The sequence below is a fragment of the Marmota flaviventris genome, chromosome 14 (genome assembly GCF_047511675.1).
Source record: "Marmota flaviventris isolate mMarFla1 chromosome 14, mMarFla1.hap1, whole genome shotgun sequence".
Taxonomy (NCBI): Eukaryota; Metazoa; Chordata; class Mammalia; order Rodentia; family Sciuridae; genus Marmota; species Marmota flaviventris.
The window spans coordinates 30,659,466-30,680,897 of NC_092511.1; the positions used below are offsets into that span (position 1 = coordinate 30,659,466).

General features: G+C 33.0%; 1 protein-coding gene across 4 annotated transcripts in view; it reads right to left on the bottom strand.

The window, feature by feature from the left end:
- Positions 1-21,432, bottom strand: part of Sos1 (SOS Ras/Rac guanine nucleotide exchange factor 1) — a 169,332-nt gene that overhangs the window by 112,538 nt on the left and 35,362 nt on the right. For all 4 annotated transcript variants that reach the window (XM_071601517.1, XM_071601516.1, XM_071601515.1 and 1 more), the window contains exons 2-3: positions 5,861-5,986; positions 1,094-1,225 (exon numbers count right to left, since the gene is read on the bottom strand). In XM_071601517.1, the coding sequence (XP_071457618.1) occupies positions 1,094-1,225; positions 5,861-5,986 (258 nt within the window). The remainder of the gene's footprint in view (positions 1-1,093; positions 1,226-5,860; positions 5,987-21,432) is intronic.

The window sequence follows — 21,432 nt, forward strand, 5'->3', positions numbered from 1 at the left end:
ACAATTAGATTACAAAACTCAAAATTTATGATTATTAATAGTATGTACATATCTCAATTTATTGATTCTTTCTGACTATAAGTCAATGTATGGCTGATGAAAATCTTAAAAAAGGAATTACAAAGAAATATGCAATTATTAATAATTTAGTAATTTTCCATGCACATTTCCTCAGTCAAAACAGTCAATAAGACAAAGGCAGCTATTTCTATTCAGCCACCAAAGACAAAAATGCCAATTGACAGTCTTAAATATTATCAAAGTAGTAAGCCTTACATTTATGTATAATATTAAGAAGATCTATTTAACACTATCACTTTGAGTCTTATGGATTTGAACCAGGGAGTTAGATACTTTCTGTTAGAAAGTTAGATACTTTCTCTCATTACAAACTGGAAATAATGACAATAGTTTTCTTGAGTAATAAAACTCAGAGACAATACAAGTAAGCATTAGCATTTTGCCTGTATTATAGTGTATGCAAAATTATTGATATTTAAAAGTATTAAGGTTTTAATTCTTATACTTTTTTTTTATAAGTTAGTCAATAGTTTGTTCATTGTATTAAACAGAACAGAAAGAGAATTATTAGGGTTTGTAGCAGTCATTCTTTCCATTAGTTCTGGAGAGATTAAACTGATGTAAACAGCAAGTTGAATTGGCTAGTTTAGGTGATACTCAGGATTTTTTGTTGTTGTTGTTCAAAGATTAGACAGAGTCTTATTGAAGTCTCACACAATTTCCTGTACAAAATATTAATTTCTAAATTATTTATATGGAAACTTAGCTCTAAACAACAAGAAAGGTGGAATTTTATAAATTTTCTTTGCAGTTCTTATAACACCTGGAAACAAAATCCACAATAATAACTTTTCTTAGTCTTTCAATTTGATTGATAATTACTTTAAGGTATGAAATTACCTTAAATCATGTTGTTCAATTTAGACTTATCATAGCATCCCTCCCCATCACATGAATCCCTGGAAGACTTAAAATGAGAGAATTTTACTCTTCAGTTAAACATTCTTAGTGTTTGAAAATGGTGGTTTTTATTTTGCTTTTCAAAGGGAAGAAGGCAGTGTTTCATCTTTACCTTTAATAAAGGATGAATTTTTTCTACTGGGAGAGATAAAGGGTTTCTTCGCTTCCTCTTTTCTATAGCTGATTGAGCATCAGCTATTGCCCATTTATCAATTGGATGAGGGAAACTTTTTTGAACACGTTCCTTAGAAAATAGGAAAATAACAACTAAGCATCAAATAAACCAAACAGTGACCTTCACTTAAAATTTACTTTTAAAATCAAATAATATCAAAGAATTTTCCACATGTTGTGTAATTTATATTACAAACACACTTAAGCTAAGAAAAAAAACCATAATTGTCAATATATTAGTTTCTTTGTTGACTAAAAAATGGAACATTCTTTCTATTATCTAGGGAAGATAATAATATTCTGAATCCCAACTTAATTGTGATAAAGTTAATTACCAGAATGAGTAGAAGCTGCTTTAAACATAACTTTTATAATTTCAAGCAAGAACAAGACCTAAGCTCAAAAAGCAAATATCTTAAATTAAATTTTCATTTACTTGTCCTTACTTTTCAACACCAATTACAAGCTCAAATAGCATTTTGCAATTGAAGCCTCAAAAATTTTTTTCTTTATCCATCGTGTAAAAGTACTCAACCCTCAAATTATTTACAAATCAAAGAAATCAATGATTTACATTGGTATCTACAATTTTAATACATGGCAGTTTATCTTTAGAGTAAGGTCCTCCATAGGTTATTGATTTTTAGCAAAATACTTCAATTTAAGCTGGGCACATGCCTGTAATCCCAGTGGCTCAGGAGACTGAGGCAGAAGAATTTCAAGTTCAAAGCCAGCCTCAGAAACTTAGTGAGGCCCTGTCTCAGAATAAAAAGCAAAATCAGCTAAGGATATGGCTCAATGGTTAAGCACTCCGGGGTTCAATCTCTGAGACAAATGAACAAACAAACTTCAATTTAATTTCCAGCAGTTATTCAGTTACAACTTCACTGAAAATATAAGAACTCAAAATACTATAATGGCTGAATTCCCTTACCTTAAGAGACAATGTGATTCATACTTCACTTTAAACAGAAAGTACTTTCATTCTAGCAAGTTTTTAAAACCCACTTGCAGGATACCATGATTATAACCAGTAGAGGTCACTATTGCACAACTTTTAACATTTTAAATTCCTAGTACTCAACTAGTATTGGTAGTGTGTGAAAACTGCTGGATGAAATGACTATGATTATAAACCTGAAAAAAAGTCTTATCAGTTGCTGTTAAATGGAAAATAAAAGAAAGATTGCCATGTGATAATCTGGGAGGTGGGGAAGGGGCTGGAAGAAATGACAGGACATAAGCAAATCTTTGTTCAAATTCACAGCCAGCCTTAGGCTAAATCAGTTGCTGAATTGCAAAATGATTATTTATATTCTAATTAATGAAATCAGAAATGTATCTAAAGAAATCACTGTAGTTAAAAATGGAGTTAACAAATTTTCCAACTATGTAGTTGAAAACCTGTTTGCCAGGATGCTAGCCTCATGTAGTAAAGGCCATTCAAAGGTTCAAAATTCTGGTGGAGCAAGGGCAGATGATAAAGGAGAGACTAGGGTAGAAAGGAACATGCAAAACAAAAATTACCTCATTTGTATATAATGTGTCAAAATGCATTCTATTTTGTTAAACAAATAAATGATTTCCTTTGTCCAAGTTAATTCTATGGATTTGTTAATCCCAAAATGACAAGATCAGGTTTTTTGTTTTTGTTTTCCGTTTTTGTTACTAGGTATTCAACCCAGGGTAGGCAAGTATTCTGCCACTGAGCTACATTCCCAGACCATGGATTTCTATTAAGATGTTTACATTGAAAGGTTTATCCCATGGTTAAACCAACTAGGTGTATCTATGGTAGAAACCTAATAATAGTGTGTGACCTTGTGGCTTTCTAACACTTTTTTTTAAAAATTTAATTCAGTGTAAGAAATAAAATGCCCTTACATGTTATACATATTTACTCAACTGAAACAAAGTTTCACAAACAAAATCTGCCCTTTTTATATAAAGTACACTGGTCTTTTCTATTTTTAAAAATGTTGGTTGGGCAATGCTCTAAAGTGATTTTATGACTTATTAATGGGTCATGGGTAGAAAAGCAGTACAAAACAACAGAAGTTGAACTCCAGCTCGAAATTCTGAATAGATTTAATATTTTTTTTGGGGGGGGGGGAGTCACCTTAAATATATTTGAAGAGTTTGCTAAGTTTAGGGACCTTATTACTTTGAATAAGGAAAATGGAAGATTATTTCTTAACAAAAGAATCTAAGACACAATTTGCTAGTTTTGAATGTCTTGTCCCTAACAAATTCATGTTGAAATCTTAATACCCACTGTGGTGGTATTAAAAAGTGGGGCCTTTATAAGGTGACTTGGTTTTAAGGACTCTGTCCTCGTGAATGGAATTAGTTCCTTCATAAAAGAGACTTGAGGAATCCCCCCCAGCCCCTGCCCCATTCACCCATTCACCCATGTAAGGACACATATGTAGAAAACAAGACCATATCATCTGGTGCCTTGATTTTGAACTTCTCAACCTCCAGAACTATGAGTAATAAACTTATGCTATTTTTAAAAATAAACAAAATAAGAAAACATATGCTGTTTATAAATTAGCCAGTCTAAGGTATATTGCTACAGCAGCCTCAACATACTGAGACAGCATTTACTCATTTCTCTATCTCATCTCCACATTTTTTTTTTTCTTTTTTGGAGTGGTGCTGGAGATCATACCTAGGGCCTTGTGCATGGGAGACAAGCACTTTACCAACTGAGCTACATCCCCAGCCCTCATCTCCACATTCTTTATTCTTATCTAAATACCCTTCCAAGGCTGGTACAGGGTATTATACAATTAATATAAAAAAATAATCAATCATTTCTATCTATTCTGAGGGTCAGTTTTCCCAAACATAGTATGAGGAGAACAGTAAATAGCCCACAAGGTTATTGTAAGGACAAAAATTTATTTGACAGTACTTTGAAATTATCAAGCCCAATAGATAACTGATTGGTATTTCTATTACTGTTACACTGTTACAAACACTTAAAAAAAAAAAAAAAAGAAAAGAAAAGGAAAGGAAAGGAAAGAAAAGAAAAGGAAAGAAAGAAAAGAAAACCATCCCTAGCCCTAAAGCCAACTTGCTGGAATTCCATATGGCTACCTCTATTTTAAAGGCTCAGGCAAAGTATTTAAAAATAATAAGGCAAGGAAAAGGATAAATATCTTTGATGTCTCAGAATCTCTAAGAATATTAAAAATCTATGAAATATCTTTTATTCAATCTTGAATCTACATATTGATTAAATCTATACAAGTGGAAGATTGAGAGACTTTTAGTTACTTCTGAAAACCCACAGAGATTTCCTTCAATATTGGCAAATAATGTATTAGTTTCTATGTTAATTAAAAGGATAAAATTGATAAGTATAAATACAATGTCAACAGACTATCAAATGCCTGAAATGTACATCAGGATAATAAACAAGATAATAAACATAAGGATAATAAACAAGATGAGATTTGTATCTCCATTCTAATACATTAGACATTCGGTTGGAAGCTGCATTTTATAAACACTGTGGGGGAACCTAACTAGAATCCAAAAGAGCAGTTGGAATTGTTAATGAGAAGCAGAGTCAGGGAACCAGTTCTATTTAAGATCCATTTTGTGAACCCCAATGTAAACACTTATCCAAAGCCAATTATAAATAAAAGATATACATGATTTGATTTCAATAAAAAAGGGTATAAATTTAATGTAAGAAACCTACCCTGGATTCCCTAAAAATTAAAGTGAATTACTACACTGCAGTACACTACCTTCACTATATCCACAACATCTGTAATTCAATGTTCCTTGATACTTTGTCCCAGTTGAAATCTGGATCCCCTAGGAAGATTTCTAGAGCAGGAACTGCCTTAGCCCCACAGCCTGCATGCAAGATTTCATCAACTGCTTCTGAAACATCATTCTTTCACACTCTTGTACCAGCATCCTGTGCAGCTTTATTGCTTACATTAAGGTCACAGAAAATACTCTTCTGACCTTCTCTCTCTCTCTCTCTCTCTCTTTTTTTTTTTTTTTTGGCGGGGGCAGGAGGGTGAGAGGTTGTACCAGGGATTTAACTCAGGGGCACTCGACCTTTGAGCCATATCCCCAGCCCTATTTTGTATTTTATTTAGAGACAGGGTGTCACTGAGTTGCTTAGGGTCTCACTTTTGTGGAGGGTGGCTGTGAACTCGTTAACCTCCTGCCTCAGCCTCCCAAGCCGTTGGGATTACAGGCGTGCACCACTGTGTGGGGCATGAACTCTTAATTCTTTTAAACAACTCATCTTCACCTTTAGTACAGCCACCACCAAGTGACCATATTCTGTTTTGTAACTATGTTACCATGAAATCGTAAATTCATACAACTCTGTTTCCAATCTATTCTACTACTCTTGTTCAGATATTTTAGTGTTACCAATTCTCTGAGCTCATTACTGAAACTAATGGAAATGTTTTTGAAATGCTAGCTAGCATCACAAAACTGTTTTAGTTGAAAAGTAAAATATGGAATAGTATCACAGCTAAAATATAAAAGCTATCATATACATATACCCAACACAAAGTTTAAAGATATCCAGTCTTGATTTTCATATATATTGAACGTATATTTTCTGGAATTGAAGAGCACATTCTTTTTGCCTTTACTGATATTACAAAAGGCATACACATTCGATATATCTAAAGTAAATATGAGGCTAATTTTGTCATACCTCTACATCTGAAGCACTTCGGGGCTGAGCTTGGCATAGCATATTTAATAACTGCAAGATTAATTCTTCAACATACTGGAGAGCATCATCATTAGACTCAAGAGTCGGATGAACTTGTCCCTGGACCTATTAAACAAAAAGCGAAGTAATTAAGATGTCGGTTTGGTTTATCTAATTAAAACAAAAGAAAAAAATTATATATATATTCTTTTTAATTTAAATGTGAACTAGCCTACAAAGACAAACTGGATATTACTGACCCAAAAGTCAGGCATGCTCAACCTCCATTCTCCCTAGCCACATTTACCATATATGCCAATAACATGCTTTGGAAATCCTGCTACCTAACTGTATAATATCAATGTTTTTACTTATACCACAGTTGCAATGAGATGCAGGAATGAGATGAAGGAGAGACTGAGGTGATGATAAAAGATGCTGTTTGTGATTTTTTTTTTTTTTTTTGTCGGAACCAGAGCATTTATTCAACATTCTGCTTGAGCAAAATTGGCCTCCTGTGGGTCTCTGTCCCTTATTTAACTTTATCTTTCCTACTAAACGATAAAATCCAAGAGGAGATATATATTATGTATATATGTGTGTGTGTGTGTGTTTGTGTATGTATAATCACATCTACTAATTTATCTCCAGTATTTAACACTACACAGAGCTCACACAGTACACCTTTGATAAATATTTGTGAACACAGAGTCACCCTCTATCAAAGGACACAAAATGTACACTTTGACAATTTCGGACTTTGTCCATTCCATGTAGGAAGACTGGTGGCCTAATAATCTTCACTTTCTTTTTATAAAGCTTGCATTTTAATAGCTAGTACAAAGGCCGCCTTTTCTTTATCACTCACTGTGAGCCAAAATAAATAAATGGCAAGAAAAAACAGTCCCTGAGATAAATAATACATGTTTTAAGACATGCTTAATACTTCAGAGGGTGGTAGAGGACTTAATAGAAGAAAGTGCACAATACACACTGGTCAAGGGCATTGAAGATGGTCTGCTGTCTGTACTTCATTAGCTGAAAGGATGACAACCATGGGTAAGGGATAATAGTTATAAGAAGTGTACCATATAAAGAATTTTAAAAAACATGTTAAAATATATACATATGCACTGCACATACTTTTTTAAGGCAAATATTTTGTAGGCAAATAGCAATCTAACAATTCAGAATTGCATGAGGGGGTACTATATAGAGAATGAGGTTTTAAACTATTTTTTAAAATATTTTTATAAACCAACTTGAATCTATTGTATGAAATATGATATGTCAATAGCTTTATAATGTTTTGAACAACCAATAAAAAAAATAAATTTAAAAAAAAATATTTTTATAGGTGAAGAAACTGAGCCCCAAAAGACTTAACTGATTTGCTCAAACATTTTTAATCATATTCAATATAACAGCTACCAATCTGATTATAATTTATCCGTTTACAAATCTCTCTATCCTATTCGATGACTGAATGGTTACACAGTTAAAATAATGAAGAGCTTGGGATTCAAGATTCTGAGTTCAGTCCTTTTCATTCACCATGACAACACATTCTGACTAATGTGACAGGTACTAAATCTCATAAACTTAGCATGATTGAATTACTCTTTAAAAACAAACAAAAAACACCTGGACCTTGACAAAAGTTTCTTAAAGTACTGGGAATTGAACCCAGAGGTACACTATCACTGAGCTACATTCCCAGTCCTTCCTCAAACTCGTGCTCCTCCTGCCTCAATCTCCTGAGCAGATGGGATAACAGGCGTGTGCCACTGTGCCAGACAAACAGAAGTTTTACTCTTATATGTTGAATTGTATGCCCCCAAAGGCCTATACTGTCTTTTCAGATACTCTTTATCTTCATCTAGCTCTAAAGACTAACACCACATGTAGGATTATTTCTATCTGGTGCTTGGTCAGGTTCCTTTCTTTTCTGAAACTCTTTTCTTAATATTAGTGACTCAATCTATTCTAGTTCTCGGATTTCTTTGCTCCTTTTAAAATTTTCTTGTAGAGTTCCATATGTTCCTTCACCCCTCAAATGTGGACTCTCATCTATCTGCTCCCTTCTACTCCTTTCCCCAAGTAATCTCATTTACTTCTACATTTTGAACTAATACTATGCACAGATGACTCCATATTTATCCCTAAGTCCTAACTTCCTGATTCTTAAGATCCATACTTCTAAATACATGCTAAATATTTCCACATATTCTACCAACATCTTAAATTTAACATTAAAAGCTTATAAATTCTGAACATTAATATTTGTCAAACATTAAATCTATCAAATTAGGATTATAATTCATACAAGACCAATAAATTGTTTTACTTCCTTAAAAACAAAACTGGAAAACACAGGCAATGGTAATGTTCAAAAGTCAAGCAGAATATTAATTTCTAAAAATCCATAAACCGATCTTTGTTCTTTCAAGGAAAATGCTATTTCTTTAAAGAGCAAACAGAACTAGTATTATATTTCACATACAGATAGAATAAAAACAATAAGACAGCTAAAGTGCCCCATCCCATCTAAATTGGTATTCAGTCATTTAATGGATCAAATGATCCAAACTGTTCAAGACTACACAGAATAGATTACCCTGCCAAATCTTATGACAACCTCTAGAAGTCATCTATAGCTGATCATTTACTGAGGTGTGTGCATGTGTGTGTTTATCAGCAATTACAATAAGCACTTAGAACTGGGTATAAACTAGATGTGGGTTTTCCCTCAAATGTAGTTTGCAAAAACATTACCTTTTATATTTAGGTTTATTGACAAAGAAAACTTCATTATAGTTCTTTAAATGTAACTAAAGTAATTTAAGTATAATAAATGCAAATACTTCACTAAAGAACTAATGATAATCACGAATAAGAATTTTATGTGATGATGACAACAATTCTTCTTTTAAGATATAATCACCATGTTCAATTAAAAATGTCACTCTTGAATTTCAAACCTTCATTGGGCCCACTTGGCTTCTACCTTGGCAGTTCATTTTGTCTCTTGTAATTCCTAGCAGACTCTGAAGGAACTTTATTGACTATTATTGCCAGATTTTGTGGAATCAAAAAGCAAAGGGATTTGGTCTATATCAATTCCTAGTTGTTTGATACATAAGTCCTCCAAGTGTATTCAGGAACCCCTTGGGTAAACTGTCAGAAAACACTGTGTTGAATTCTGATGAATCTTTAATAGCCTTTTCTAGCTAATGGCTCTCTGAAGAATTAGAAAGGCTTTTAGATTGTATTTTATCATGTCTTAAGCCTAGATCTGCCACTTTATTTATAAATGGAAGAATCTCAAATGAAACTGGTATTCTCAAAACCTTTTCCATACCAAATAATAAAGATTTGATGATTCAAAACTCTTTCACTTTAGGATTGTTTACTCACTCTTTGATGTTTTAGGTGCTCATTTTTCCTAGTTTAAAAATCAAAATTGTTAATAAAGTCAAGAGGCAAATATCAAACAATTCAGAGAACTTATATCTTTCTCAAAAATAAGAATATTTTCTGGGCTAGGAATGTGGCTCAAGTGGTAGCGCGCTTACCTGACATGCGCAGGGCGCTGGGTTCGATCCTCAGCACCACATTAAAAAAAAAATAAAATAAAGATGTTGTGTCCACCGAAAATTTAAAAATAAATATTAAAAAAATTCTCTCTCTTAAAAAAAAAGAATATTTTCTTATTTCTTGGTGTCTGTTAATGTTAATTGGTTCTGATGCCCATGTGTGTTACTATTTATTTCTCTTCCTGAGCTTCTGTTACTTGCCAGGGAAATAAAGATGAATAAAGGATATGAAATCTGTCTTCAAAAAGTCCAGTTAAACCACAGCACAATGTGCTGAGGCAAAAATGGGGTTATGTTTAAGGTACAATGATAACCACCAAATGCTGGGGTGTGGGAGGAGTTTGAGAATTCCCCAGCAGAAAGACGCACTTTGAATAGGGGCATAAAGTATAAAGATGGTGTAGTAACAGCTAATAGAGAGGAAGATAATTTAATAAAAGGGCTAGCACATAAAAAGGCAAAGACGCTGAAAACAAAATGGTATGTTGGAGAAATTTAACTGGGCAAAACAGTACATGTGGGAAAAGCAGAGACTGTAGAGACCAGGCTTGTATATCATGCTAAGGAGTTGGGAAGAGATTAGAGAAGCTTTAAACTAGAATAATAATTGAAAGTTTTAAACTAGAAATTGATGCAATTAGATCTATTTGCTGAAATCAAACCATGTCAGTGAAGGCTGGGTTAAAGCACAGATGAGATTGAAGCAAAACTACTTGGAATGATGCCCAAGCCTCCATAAGGAGAACAAAGACCAAAGAACAAAGTAAGAGGTGGAAAAGAAGGGAGAGTTAAGGTAGAATATTATGGGGGCCTGAAGACAGAAATGAGAGAAAACCACTTATTTAATCAGGACAGGAAATACTAGAAAGTAATACTTTGCAGAAAAGATAAGAAATTCAAAGTCTGACAGTTGAATTTAATGTTCTTATACTACATCTAGTGAATGATAGCAATTTTTTTTCATAAATTTTTTATTTTGGTTGTGAATTATTTGCCATAGTAAATTTCAAATTCTCAAGTAGCAAAAACAACATAATTGTCAGTGCTTTGGTAGAAATAAACTCACTTAATTACCTATAAGCTAATGTAACTACAAAAAGAGGGGCCACGCATTAAAGTGCACACCTTAATCACAAGTTTCAGGCTAGCCTAACAATTTAGTGAAACCCTAAGCAATATAGCTAGAGGGTTAGGAATGTAGCTCGGTGGTAAAGTGCCCCTGGGTTTAATCCCCAGTACAAAAACATAAATTGATTGAAATAAGTAAAAATTGTTTTAAGAGTACCTATCACATTCTTAGCTGTGAGCAAAATATAAATAAAAAATGCGGCACACTGTCCAAGAAGCTTTCGACTACATATGTTAAAAAAAAAACATATTCACAAAATGATAAAAACAACTTCATGAAATTTTTGAGAAAAGAATGATAAGAGTTAACATATAGCAATAAACTTTATAAGAAACGTGATTACTAAAAAATCCTACCCCATATTATCTTAAGAAATTTTTAATTAAAGTAGGATTAATGCACAGTAAATATTTAAAAATATATACACAGAGATTTAAGTGTAGAGCATTTATGCCAGGAACCTTGGAAGCTCTCAAAGATGAACAGAATCTAACACATGAACACACAAATATCATGAAAGAGATTCTTGGCAGCAAAAGATGGGCTAATTTAAAACCAAATCAATTGTAGTTGATTGAAATACAATGAAATTATACAAACTGGTACGGTCAAATGATAATTTAAAACAAAAACTCATTAAATAGCACTGGATATAACTTGGACACTGATTCTAGAATAATTAAATATGTATCATTCTCTTCCTATGCAAGCTATAATTAGAGATAATCAAATAGCCCAAGTTGATAAGGAATTCTTCCTTATAGAAGGATTCTAGATAATACAGAGAGAGTACAGTAACAAAAACCACAATTTGTAACCTGAACCACATAAATTCAGATATCAATCATCAATAAATGAAACTATTATGTGAAGAGTCAATCGTTATAAAGGAGGACTCAGGCTGCCACCTCCTGAAACCCCTAATTTTAGTTACCATAACAAAATTGGGAACAGAATTGATACTGTGAAGTAATGGCACCACCTGTAAAGTACTGCTGCCAAAACAGCTGAATAAATACAATCCAGCATCTAAAGCTTCTATTTAGAGAAACTATAGATATAAGGACAACTGAGATATCATGAGAAAACAGAAAACTTCAGTTGCTACAAGTCAGTTGAGCAAAGAAGGTCTATAGCTAAAAGAAATTTAAGAGACATAGCTCATAACCTTGTTTGGCTCCTGAGTCCAATAAACCAACTGCAAAAATGACAATTCCAAGATAACTGAAGAAACTTGAATTTCAAATGGTATTAGTAGATGCCACAATAAATTATTATTAATTTGGATAGCTATGATAATAGTATTGAAGCTGTGCAAGAAAAGATGCATATTGAAGTGTGCAAGGAGAACAGTGTCTGAGATTTGTTTTAAAGTACTTCAGGGGAAGAAAAAGGAGAGTAAATGAAGCAGATGTGGCAAAATCTAGATAACTCTTGGATGTATTAGTGATAGGCACATAGATTCATTATTCTACTTTACAGTATGTTTTAAAGTTTTCAATAAAACTCTGGAGTGGGTTATGAAAATACTGCATATCACCTAGGGAGCATATCAACAATACAAATCCACTCTATTCTAACAATTCCCTTTGAGAAGTTTGGGGATGGGTCCCAGGATCTGCACATTTAACCATTCATTCTTAAACATTCTTAAAAGTGGTTCTGAGATCACACTTTGAGAAACACTAACACAGAGGAAACTCCTAAGTCCTAAATGTATCTGGATAAGTTAGGGGATGATTCCCAGGAGATTCTTATCTTGAGCTGAATTCTGAAGAATAAATGGAAATTTGCGAGGTGAATCAAATGAGGAGGAAAATCCAGAAGGAATACATGGATAATAAACACACAGAGATCTGAGAGTACCCACTGTAGTTGAGAATTGCAAGGCAGTGTGTATGGTTAGAATGGAAGGAAGCACGAACAAAGAACAGATAGCACGAGATGACATGGGTAAGAGGCAGAACATAAAGGATTCTGTATTGCATGCTAAGAAATCAGACTACATTTAAAATATTGATGCTAAGGCATCTTTTATTATACATTGTAAACAGTTCAATTATAGAACTCTGAAAACATAAACCACCCATATTTTTCAGGATAATCTTTTGTCTTAAAAAGGGTCTTGTTACAAAGGGGAATGAAGGGGAAGAGGGAGGATGGGAACAGAAAAGATAGTAGAATGAACTGGATATAACTTTCCTGTGTTCCTATATGAATACACAACCAGTGAAACTCCACATCATGTACAACTGCAAGAATGGGATCCTAATTAGAATAAGTTATACTCCATGTATGTATGTCATGTATATCTAAAAAAAAATTAATTAAATAAAGAGTCTTATTAGTTTTTAATTCATAAAAGTACACAAATGTAAGATTACTTTCCAACTACACTGTCTACTACCTAAAACTGGGCATTAAAATATGTACTAAAATCAAATATACTTAAGTTAAATGGACAAAAACTGAACAGTATGCTCATGTGATACCATTATGTACATACAGTAGGTATATATGTACATGTATTTATTATATATGTACATGTATTTCTTACTTCTGTCCACTGAGATGGCCTAAAAAACACTGATACCTCTGTCATAATGAGCATACTCAGAGAGCCCAGATCTTGGTTTCTAACGACATTCTTCAATAAGAGAAACCGGAGTTCCATAGAAATTAGATGATCCTAGGTTTGGGGAAAAGAATATACAAATGAGTTTAGAGTAGCATTAATAGAGAAGTGATAAAACAAAGAATGAGAGTATGTCAAAAACACATAGTGGGCAGGGAGAAGAAAGAAAGAAGCGGGGAAAAGACACTGGAACAAATATGAAAAAGTTCCAGTGGTCAAAACTGAAATAATTTGAGGAACAAAATAAGTAATGTAGTACTGGATTATAACCATATCTATATTTCCTAAATAAAAGATATATTTCATGTATACACAAATACATGAAAAGAAGCAAACATAAAATAATAAATTTATATATTTATACAAACAATTATAAATATACATTCATAAACATTTTATATATAAAAGTCATCCTCCTCAAACTTTTCCACATTCTCTGGAAGCAAGCTGGTGGGAGAATTAGTTAATGGACCATAGCTGAAAGGGGTAACATCTACATAACTAAGTGACCAAGGTTAAAGAGAGAAGTTGGGTTGATAGCATATACCTTGATATACCATGATGAAAAACAGAACTCTACCTCTGTATTCTTCTTGCAAAAAATCCATGATTTCAGTATAACCCTGAGGAAAATACTGAACAAAACCAAATTGATAGACATTCTGTAAAAAAATTAACTAGTGCTTCCAAAGGTCAGCAAGGACAAAGACAATCTGAGAACCCAGAATTAGGGAGTTCAGATGAGAAAAAGTAATGTGGTATCCCTGATGAGATCCTGAAGCAGAAAAAGGCACTGGGGGAAAAACTAGAAAATCTGGCCAAGTTTAGTAAATAATAATACACTAATGTTGACTTCTTAGTTGTGACAAATGTACAATGGGGTGAAGGACATAGAGGAGTTCTCTGTACTATCTGTAAAAGTATTCTAAAATTAAAAATAATCTTTAGAAATATGAAACTTGGAGTATGTGCTTAGCACACACACAGGTACCTGGGCTCTATTCCTAGCACAATGATAATAATAATAATGATAATAATAATTATAAAGATAATATGGATTGCAGTCAAAGCAGTACTTAGAAGAAAACTTAGGGTCTTAAAGATTTATATCAGAGGGCTGGGGCTGTAGCTCTGTGGCAGAGAGCTTACGTAGCATGTGTGAGATGCAGGGTTCGATATTTAGCACTGCATTAAAATAAACAAATAAAATAAAGGCATGCTGTCCATGTACAACTACAAATTTTTTTTTAAATAAAAGATGTGTATCAGAAAAAAAGAACAGATGAAAATTCAAGGTTAAACATCTAAACTAAGAAATTGGATGGGGGAAGGGATTAAAACACATCCTAAAGAAGAAATAAAGGAAAGCAAAAGTTAATAAATAAAAAATAAAGTCAAAACTTTGAAAAACACTAATAGAAAAACTTCTAGGAGACTAAACAAGAAAAAGAGAAGGCACAAAAAATATTATAGTTTTTAAAAAGGAGGACATAACTACAGATACGGCAGACTTTAAAAAAGTATGAGAAAATTATGAAAAACTTTAAGGCAAATTTTGAAGCTGTAGGCTAAGTGAATTAACTCCTAAAAAATATAAATTACCAAAACTGACTCAAAAATATTTCTGGTGGTTCTCAATCATTAAAGAAATTGTATCAAAAGCTTGAAACTTCCCATATGCAAAATAATTTTATCTTTCTAGGAATAGAAAATTCCAACCATATATCATGTGTTGTGTATAACTGACAGTAGTCCAGAGTAAGAAAAGAAAAAAGGAAAGTAAAATTACTCATAGGCCAATTCCTAAATTTGATGAAGAATATAAACAAAAATGCTACAGAAAATATCCAGTCCTATACCAAAAGAACTACCTGGGAAAACCAAGGAAAATAAAAGGATGCCTGTTATCATAGATGTCTATTCAAGACGGTGCTGGAGATGCAAATAAAACAATAAAGGATTGGAAATAAAAGAACAAAACTGCTACTATTTGCAGGGAATATAATTGCCCTCACTGAAAAACCTAAAAGAATCTACATAAAAATTACTGGAATTAATAGGTCCGTTTAGAATTACTGAAACGATCTACATAAGATAGTTGCATTGCTATGTAAGCAATGAATAAAAAATAAAATCTGTGTGTGTGTGCATGTATGTGGATGCATTTTTCCCCCAAGTCTTCCAAAGTGAGTACATATTAATTTTACATGTATTTTAAGACTGTTTTTTTAAGCAAGGAGCTGTAACAACACACAAAACAACATTTTCACTACAAAATTTTACTAGTCAAATGTAAATATCTTTCACTTTATTTCTCTTTTTTTAAGCATAGTCTTTAACACAAGAAAATAATCTTATAAAATACATACAAAACGCTTTAGGGAGGAGAAATTATAAAAATTTAATGAATGACATTTTTAACCTTGGGAAATATATATAATTTTTTTAAAATATTTTTTTAGTTGTTAATGGACTTTTATTTTATTTTCTTATTAATATGTGGTGCTGGGAATCGAACTCAGTGCCTCACACGTACGAGGCAAGTGCTCTACCACTGAGCTACAATTCCAGCCCCTATATATAATTTTTTAATGACTAAAAGAAAATAAATTAAAAGGCCTACGTTGGTTATTATGAGTCATTTTTTAATCATCTTCACTAAACTTTTGTCTGATTACCAAATACTCTGTAATGGACATTCATTTTTTTAAAATTTGTTCTTTTTAGATGTACATGACAGTAGAGTGTATTTTGACACATTATACATCTGGCATATAACTTATTCTAATTAGGATCCCATTTTTTTTTCTTGATGCTGGGAATAGAACCCAGAGCCTTATGCATGCAAGGCAAGCACTCTACCAACTGAACTAAATATGACCAACCCCGATCCCGTTCTTGAGGTTTACATGATGTGGAGTTTGACTGGTTGTATATTCATATATGAACATAGGAAAGTATGTCCAATTCATTCTACTGTCTTTCCTATTCCCATTCCCCCTCCCTTCCCTTCATTCCCTTTGTCTAATCTAATGAACTTCTATTCTGCCCCCACACATACTCCCCTTATTGTGTATTAGTATCCACATATCACAGAGAATATTCAGCTTTGGTTTTGGGGGATTGGCTATTTGACTAAGCATGATAGCTTCCCATCCATTTACTGGCAAATACCATAATTTCATTTTTCTTTATGGCTGAGTGATATTCCATAGGATATATATACCACATTTTCTTTATCCAACGTATGATAAATAAAAGGCCTTAAATAGCTGGCCACAGTGGTGTACACCAGTAATCCCAGCAACTTGGTAGGCTGAGGCAAGAGGATCACAAGTTCAAAGCCAGCCTCAGCAAAAAGTGAGGCGCTAAGCAACTCAGTAAGACCCTGTCTCTAAATAAAATACAAAACAGGTCTGGGATATGGCTCAGTGGTCCAGTGCCCCTGAGTTCAATCCCTGGTACCCCCCCACACACAAAAAAGGCCTTAAATGGTATGATATACAATATAATGAAGTCAATTTTCCCATAATCTAAACACCAAAGAGTTATTAAAATTGAAACAATATTTTTCAGAAAAATTGAAATACAGATCCTACATTTACTTAAGAGAGTCAAAAATAACTAAGGCACTCCTAAAGAAAAATCAGACAAAAAATTATTCCTGTTGAGTAATGTGGCACATACCTGTAATCCTAGCTACTCAGGAGGCTAAGCCAGGAGAATCACAGGTTCAAGGCCAGCCTCAGCTAAATTAGTGAGGCCCTGTCTCAAAATAAATAAATAAATGAAAAGAGGTCTGAGGTTGTAGCTCAGAGGTAGAATACTTGCCTTAAGGCACTGGGTTTCATTCTTAGCACTGAATATAAATAAATAAAATAAAAGTCCACTGACAACTAAAAAAAAAAATATATGTTGGAGAAAAAAAGAGCTGAGGAGACTCTCTCTAAATAAAGTACAAAATAGGGCTGGGGATGTGGCTCAGTGGTCGAGTGCCCCTGAGTTCAATCCCTTGTACCAAAGCGGGGAAAAACTGAAAACAAATAAATTACATCATCATGATAAACAAAAGATCTAAAACCCTTTAGTAAGGATATCTTCATAACTTGAGGTACAAAAGAGTTTTAAATGACCAAAAAAGCATGAAATAAAAAAAACATAAAATTTCGTTAAATTAAGAACTACTACTTCTTCAAAATATCACAAAAAGTGCAAAGATAAGTAAAAAGAAATTAAACACATATAACCTGGAAAGGAAAAATAGGATAAAGAACCCAAAGTATTAGTAAAAACAAATACCTCAATATTTTTATCTATTTTTTATATTTTTTAGTTGTAGATGGACACACAATACCTTTATTTTATTTGTTTTTATTTTTATGTAATGCCAGGGATTGAACCCAATGCCTCACATATGCTAGGCAAGTTCTCCACCACTGAGCCACAACCCCAGCCCCTAAATACCTCTATTTTTTATAAAGGGCAGAAGTCATGTTCACACAACTGCCCCATAAATATTACCAAAGTCCTCACCTTCAATCACATTAATTACATTGTACTCAAGTCAGTACAAATAAAAACTACAAGATATTGTTTTAGGGCTGGGGCTCAGCAGTAGTGCACTTGCCTGGCATGTGTGAGGAACTGGATTCAATTCTCAGCACCACGTAAAAATAAATAAAGGTCTATCAACAACTGAAAAAAAAGATATTATTTTATACCTATTTTGACAAAAATAAATCAAGTGATATTTGAGAATATTAAGTGTCTGTAAAGATACAAAGAAATGAGAATTTTCATCCATGACCGGTAGGAACATAAAATAACATAATCTCTTTGGATAAAAGTTTGGGTTACTAGTAAAGTTGAACACATAACACACACACACACACACACACACACACACACACAGCAATTTCATTTCCAAACACATTATAGAAGAACTTACCCATGTACAACAGATGAGCAAGCACAAAAGATAGTAATAGCAATGTTTGAAAAGCAAAACTTGGAACTGACCCAAATGTCCACCAACACTTCAACAATGGATTAATACATTGTAGTCAATTAATAAAATGAAATATTAGCAGTGAAAATGAAAGACCTATAAGCTGAACATAACATAAATAAATCTCAAAAATATAATATTGAACAAAAATAAGTCACCAAACAATATAAATAATTATTCCATTTATATTCAATAAATTTAGAAAAAAAGATAAAACCAAACTATTCATTATTTAGGAATTTATACATGTGATGAAACTACAGGGGGGAAAAAAAAGCACTGATTAACCCAAAATTCTAAGTTGTTACCTCCAGGGGATGGGAGAAAAGAAAACCAACTGGTTAGTTAGAAAAACATCAGGGACTTTTAAGTATTAGGGAAATATTTTATTTCTCAAACTGTGTGTTAGGTACATAGATAATCATTTATTATTATTGAAGCCAAACATACATATGCTATGTGCACTGTTTTAAATGTGCAATATACAAAACACCAAAATATTAAGAGAATACTATGAATAATGCATATTTTTAAAAATATTACTTTTCTAGTTTTGAAAGTTTTAAGTATTTTCTCCAATGTAAGGAGGATGTATTACAAAAATGCCTTGAAAATACAATGTATTATAACTGCCCCATTAATTTTAAACAGTTGAAAAAACTGAGAAAACAGACTACTAAGAGCAATGAGCATTGACTATTCAAGCACAGCTGCCTGGTTTCTTTATCCATAAGTAGCTTATTAAATACTATTAGTCTTGTCATATTTTAAATACAAGCTTCTGCCAATGAGAAATTCTTGACTCTATATTCATGTATAAACATGTTGAAGAGACATGTCCCCAAAACTGAGTTTGAAATTTTCACCCAGAAGCATCCTATTTCTAATGTTAATGCTTGTTAGGAAGCAAAGTTAACTTGTTTTGATTTGATTAAGATCCTGAACACAACTTTCACACTGCCATACCTTCTCATGCTTGTCCTCTCTGCCTTTGTCCTTCCCCCTCATGTCTGCCAACTGAAATCCTAATGATCATTTTAAGATATTACACATCAGCAATTCACTCCATCACCCAGGTACTCACACGTGCTAGGAAAGCATTCTACCACTGAGCTACACCCCTAGTCCTGTTTTTTTTTTTTTTTTTTTTGGTAATAGTTGAACATTGTTTACCTAAAGGAAAGGAAAAAGGTCTGCGGAGACAGGAACTGTTCCTTTTCCACAAATTTTTGTCCATGCTGCATATATACTGGCATCTAATGGATCTTTTATTACTTGGTTTTATTTCTAATAAAAGGGCTGGAATTAGTTCATGTTCCTACCAATCAGAGGGAAAACCCTCTCAACACATGAGAAATCAAGTAAAGATCTCAGGAAAACACTGCTTTAATATAAGACTAAAGATGTTTTGGACAAGCTCTAACAAAACTTAAAACAAGCCTCAAAGGGTTCAGATTTATCCCAAGTAATTTAACTACTTACCATAACAAAGTACAACACTATTTACAGAATTATAACAAAATCCATCACCCAAGAATATAAAATTCAGTTTCCAACAATCAAAAACTACCAGGCACATGAAAGGCAGGAAAATACAACCCAAAGAAGAAAAGTAAATAACTAAAAAAGACCTAGAAAAGATAATATACTTTGAACTAAGCAAAGACATTAAAATGCATCACACAGATATGCTTTGTATTTATATGCTTGAGTATATATATATAAAATTAAAGATAGAATGGATTGAGTTAACAGCAGAAAAGATAGGTGAATTTGGAGACAAAGCAGTATCAACTATCCAAAATGAAACACAGACAGGAAAAGGACTCAAAAAGTAAAAAGGGTCTCAGTGACCTGCAGCTCAACATTAAGCAGTCTATCATATATGTAATTAGAACCCCAAGGAGGGAAGGGATAGGAAAGTAAACTTAAGAAGGAATCGGCATAATTTTGGAGAACCATGTGTGAGTTCCTGCCACTCCCTATCACTTTGACAAGAACTGCATTACAGTAGTTGTCTATGTTTTAATAAGATACTACAAAGATGGTTTGCTTGATCCATTCATGTTTCTAGTTTTTCCTCTATGAATAAAATCTTGACTGCTATTTAAGTAAAAGCCAGGTTTGTATCATATCTATACTTCATTATAAATGCAAGGTCATGCTGGATGCAGTGGCGCTGCCTATAATTCCAGTTACTCAGATGCTAAGGCAGAGGTTCTCAAAGTTTGAGGCCAGGCTTGACAACTTACTGAGATTGTCTCAAAAGAAAAAATAAAAGGGTTGGAATTCGACTCAGTGGTAGAGAGCACCTGGGTTCATTCCCAATCTCTCTCTCTCTCTCTCTCTCTCTCTCTCACACACACACACACACACACACACACACACAGCCATGTTACCTGTTCAGCTCACTCCTTACACCCTTTTCAGAAGACACAGTCCCTAACTACATTAGGAAAAGCACAAGGAGGAAGAGTTCTGTTCACCGAATGTTTATGAAGAGAATGAATGAAAAGCATGCAGTTAAATAGCATCAGTTTTATCACTATGAGTTAAACATGCATAGGGTGGGTTGAAACATAATCACTATAAACTACCTCTTAGGAGAGTGTATTCAATTCCCAAACAATTTATAAATCAATTTTTGAAACTCAACTAATAAGTGGGGCTTTCCAACACATCTAGATGATAATTTAAACTTCTCTTATTAAAATAACTTTTGATAATTCACTAAAGCTTCATATTTTAAAATTTCCCAATACAAACATATATGATCCTCAAATTCAAAAAATAAAAATTAAAAAATGCAAACATAAAATATAAAATGAAATATACTGATAATTTTACTTCTATTAATATTAAGATTAGCAAAAATTAAGATGATTAGTAACATGTATGGTTGACGAAACTGCTAGGAAAACATTATTGTCCTACCTTGCTATTAGAAATGTAAGTGTGAATTTTTTTGAAAAGTCTGGAAACTACTTTTACTATCAAAATTACAAATAAACATACACCACTGATCAGCTAAACCACTTTTGGGAACTTATCCTAAAAATACAGGGGCTGGGTTTGTGGCTCAGTGGTAGAGCACTTGCCTAGCATGTGAAAGGCATTGGATTCAATTCTCAGCACTGCATATAAATGAATGAATGAATAAACAAATAAATAAATAAAGTCCATCATCAACTTAAAAAATATTTT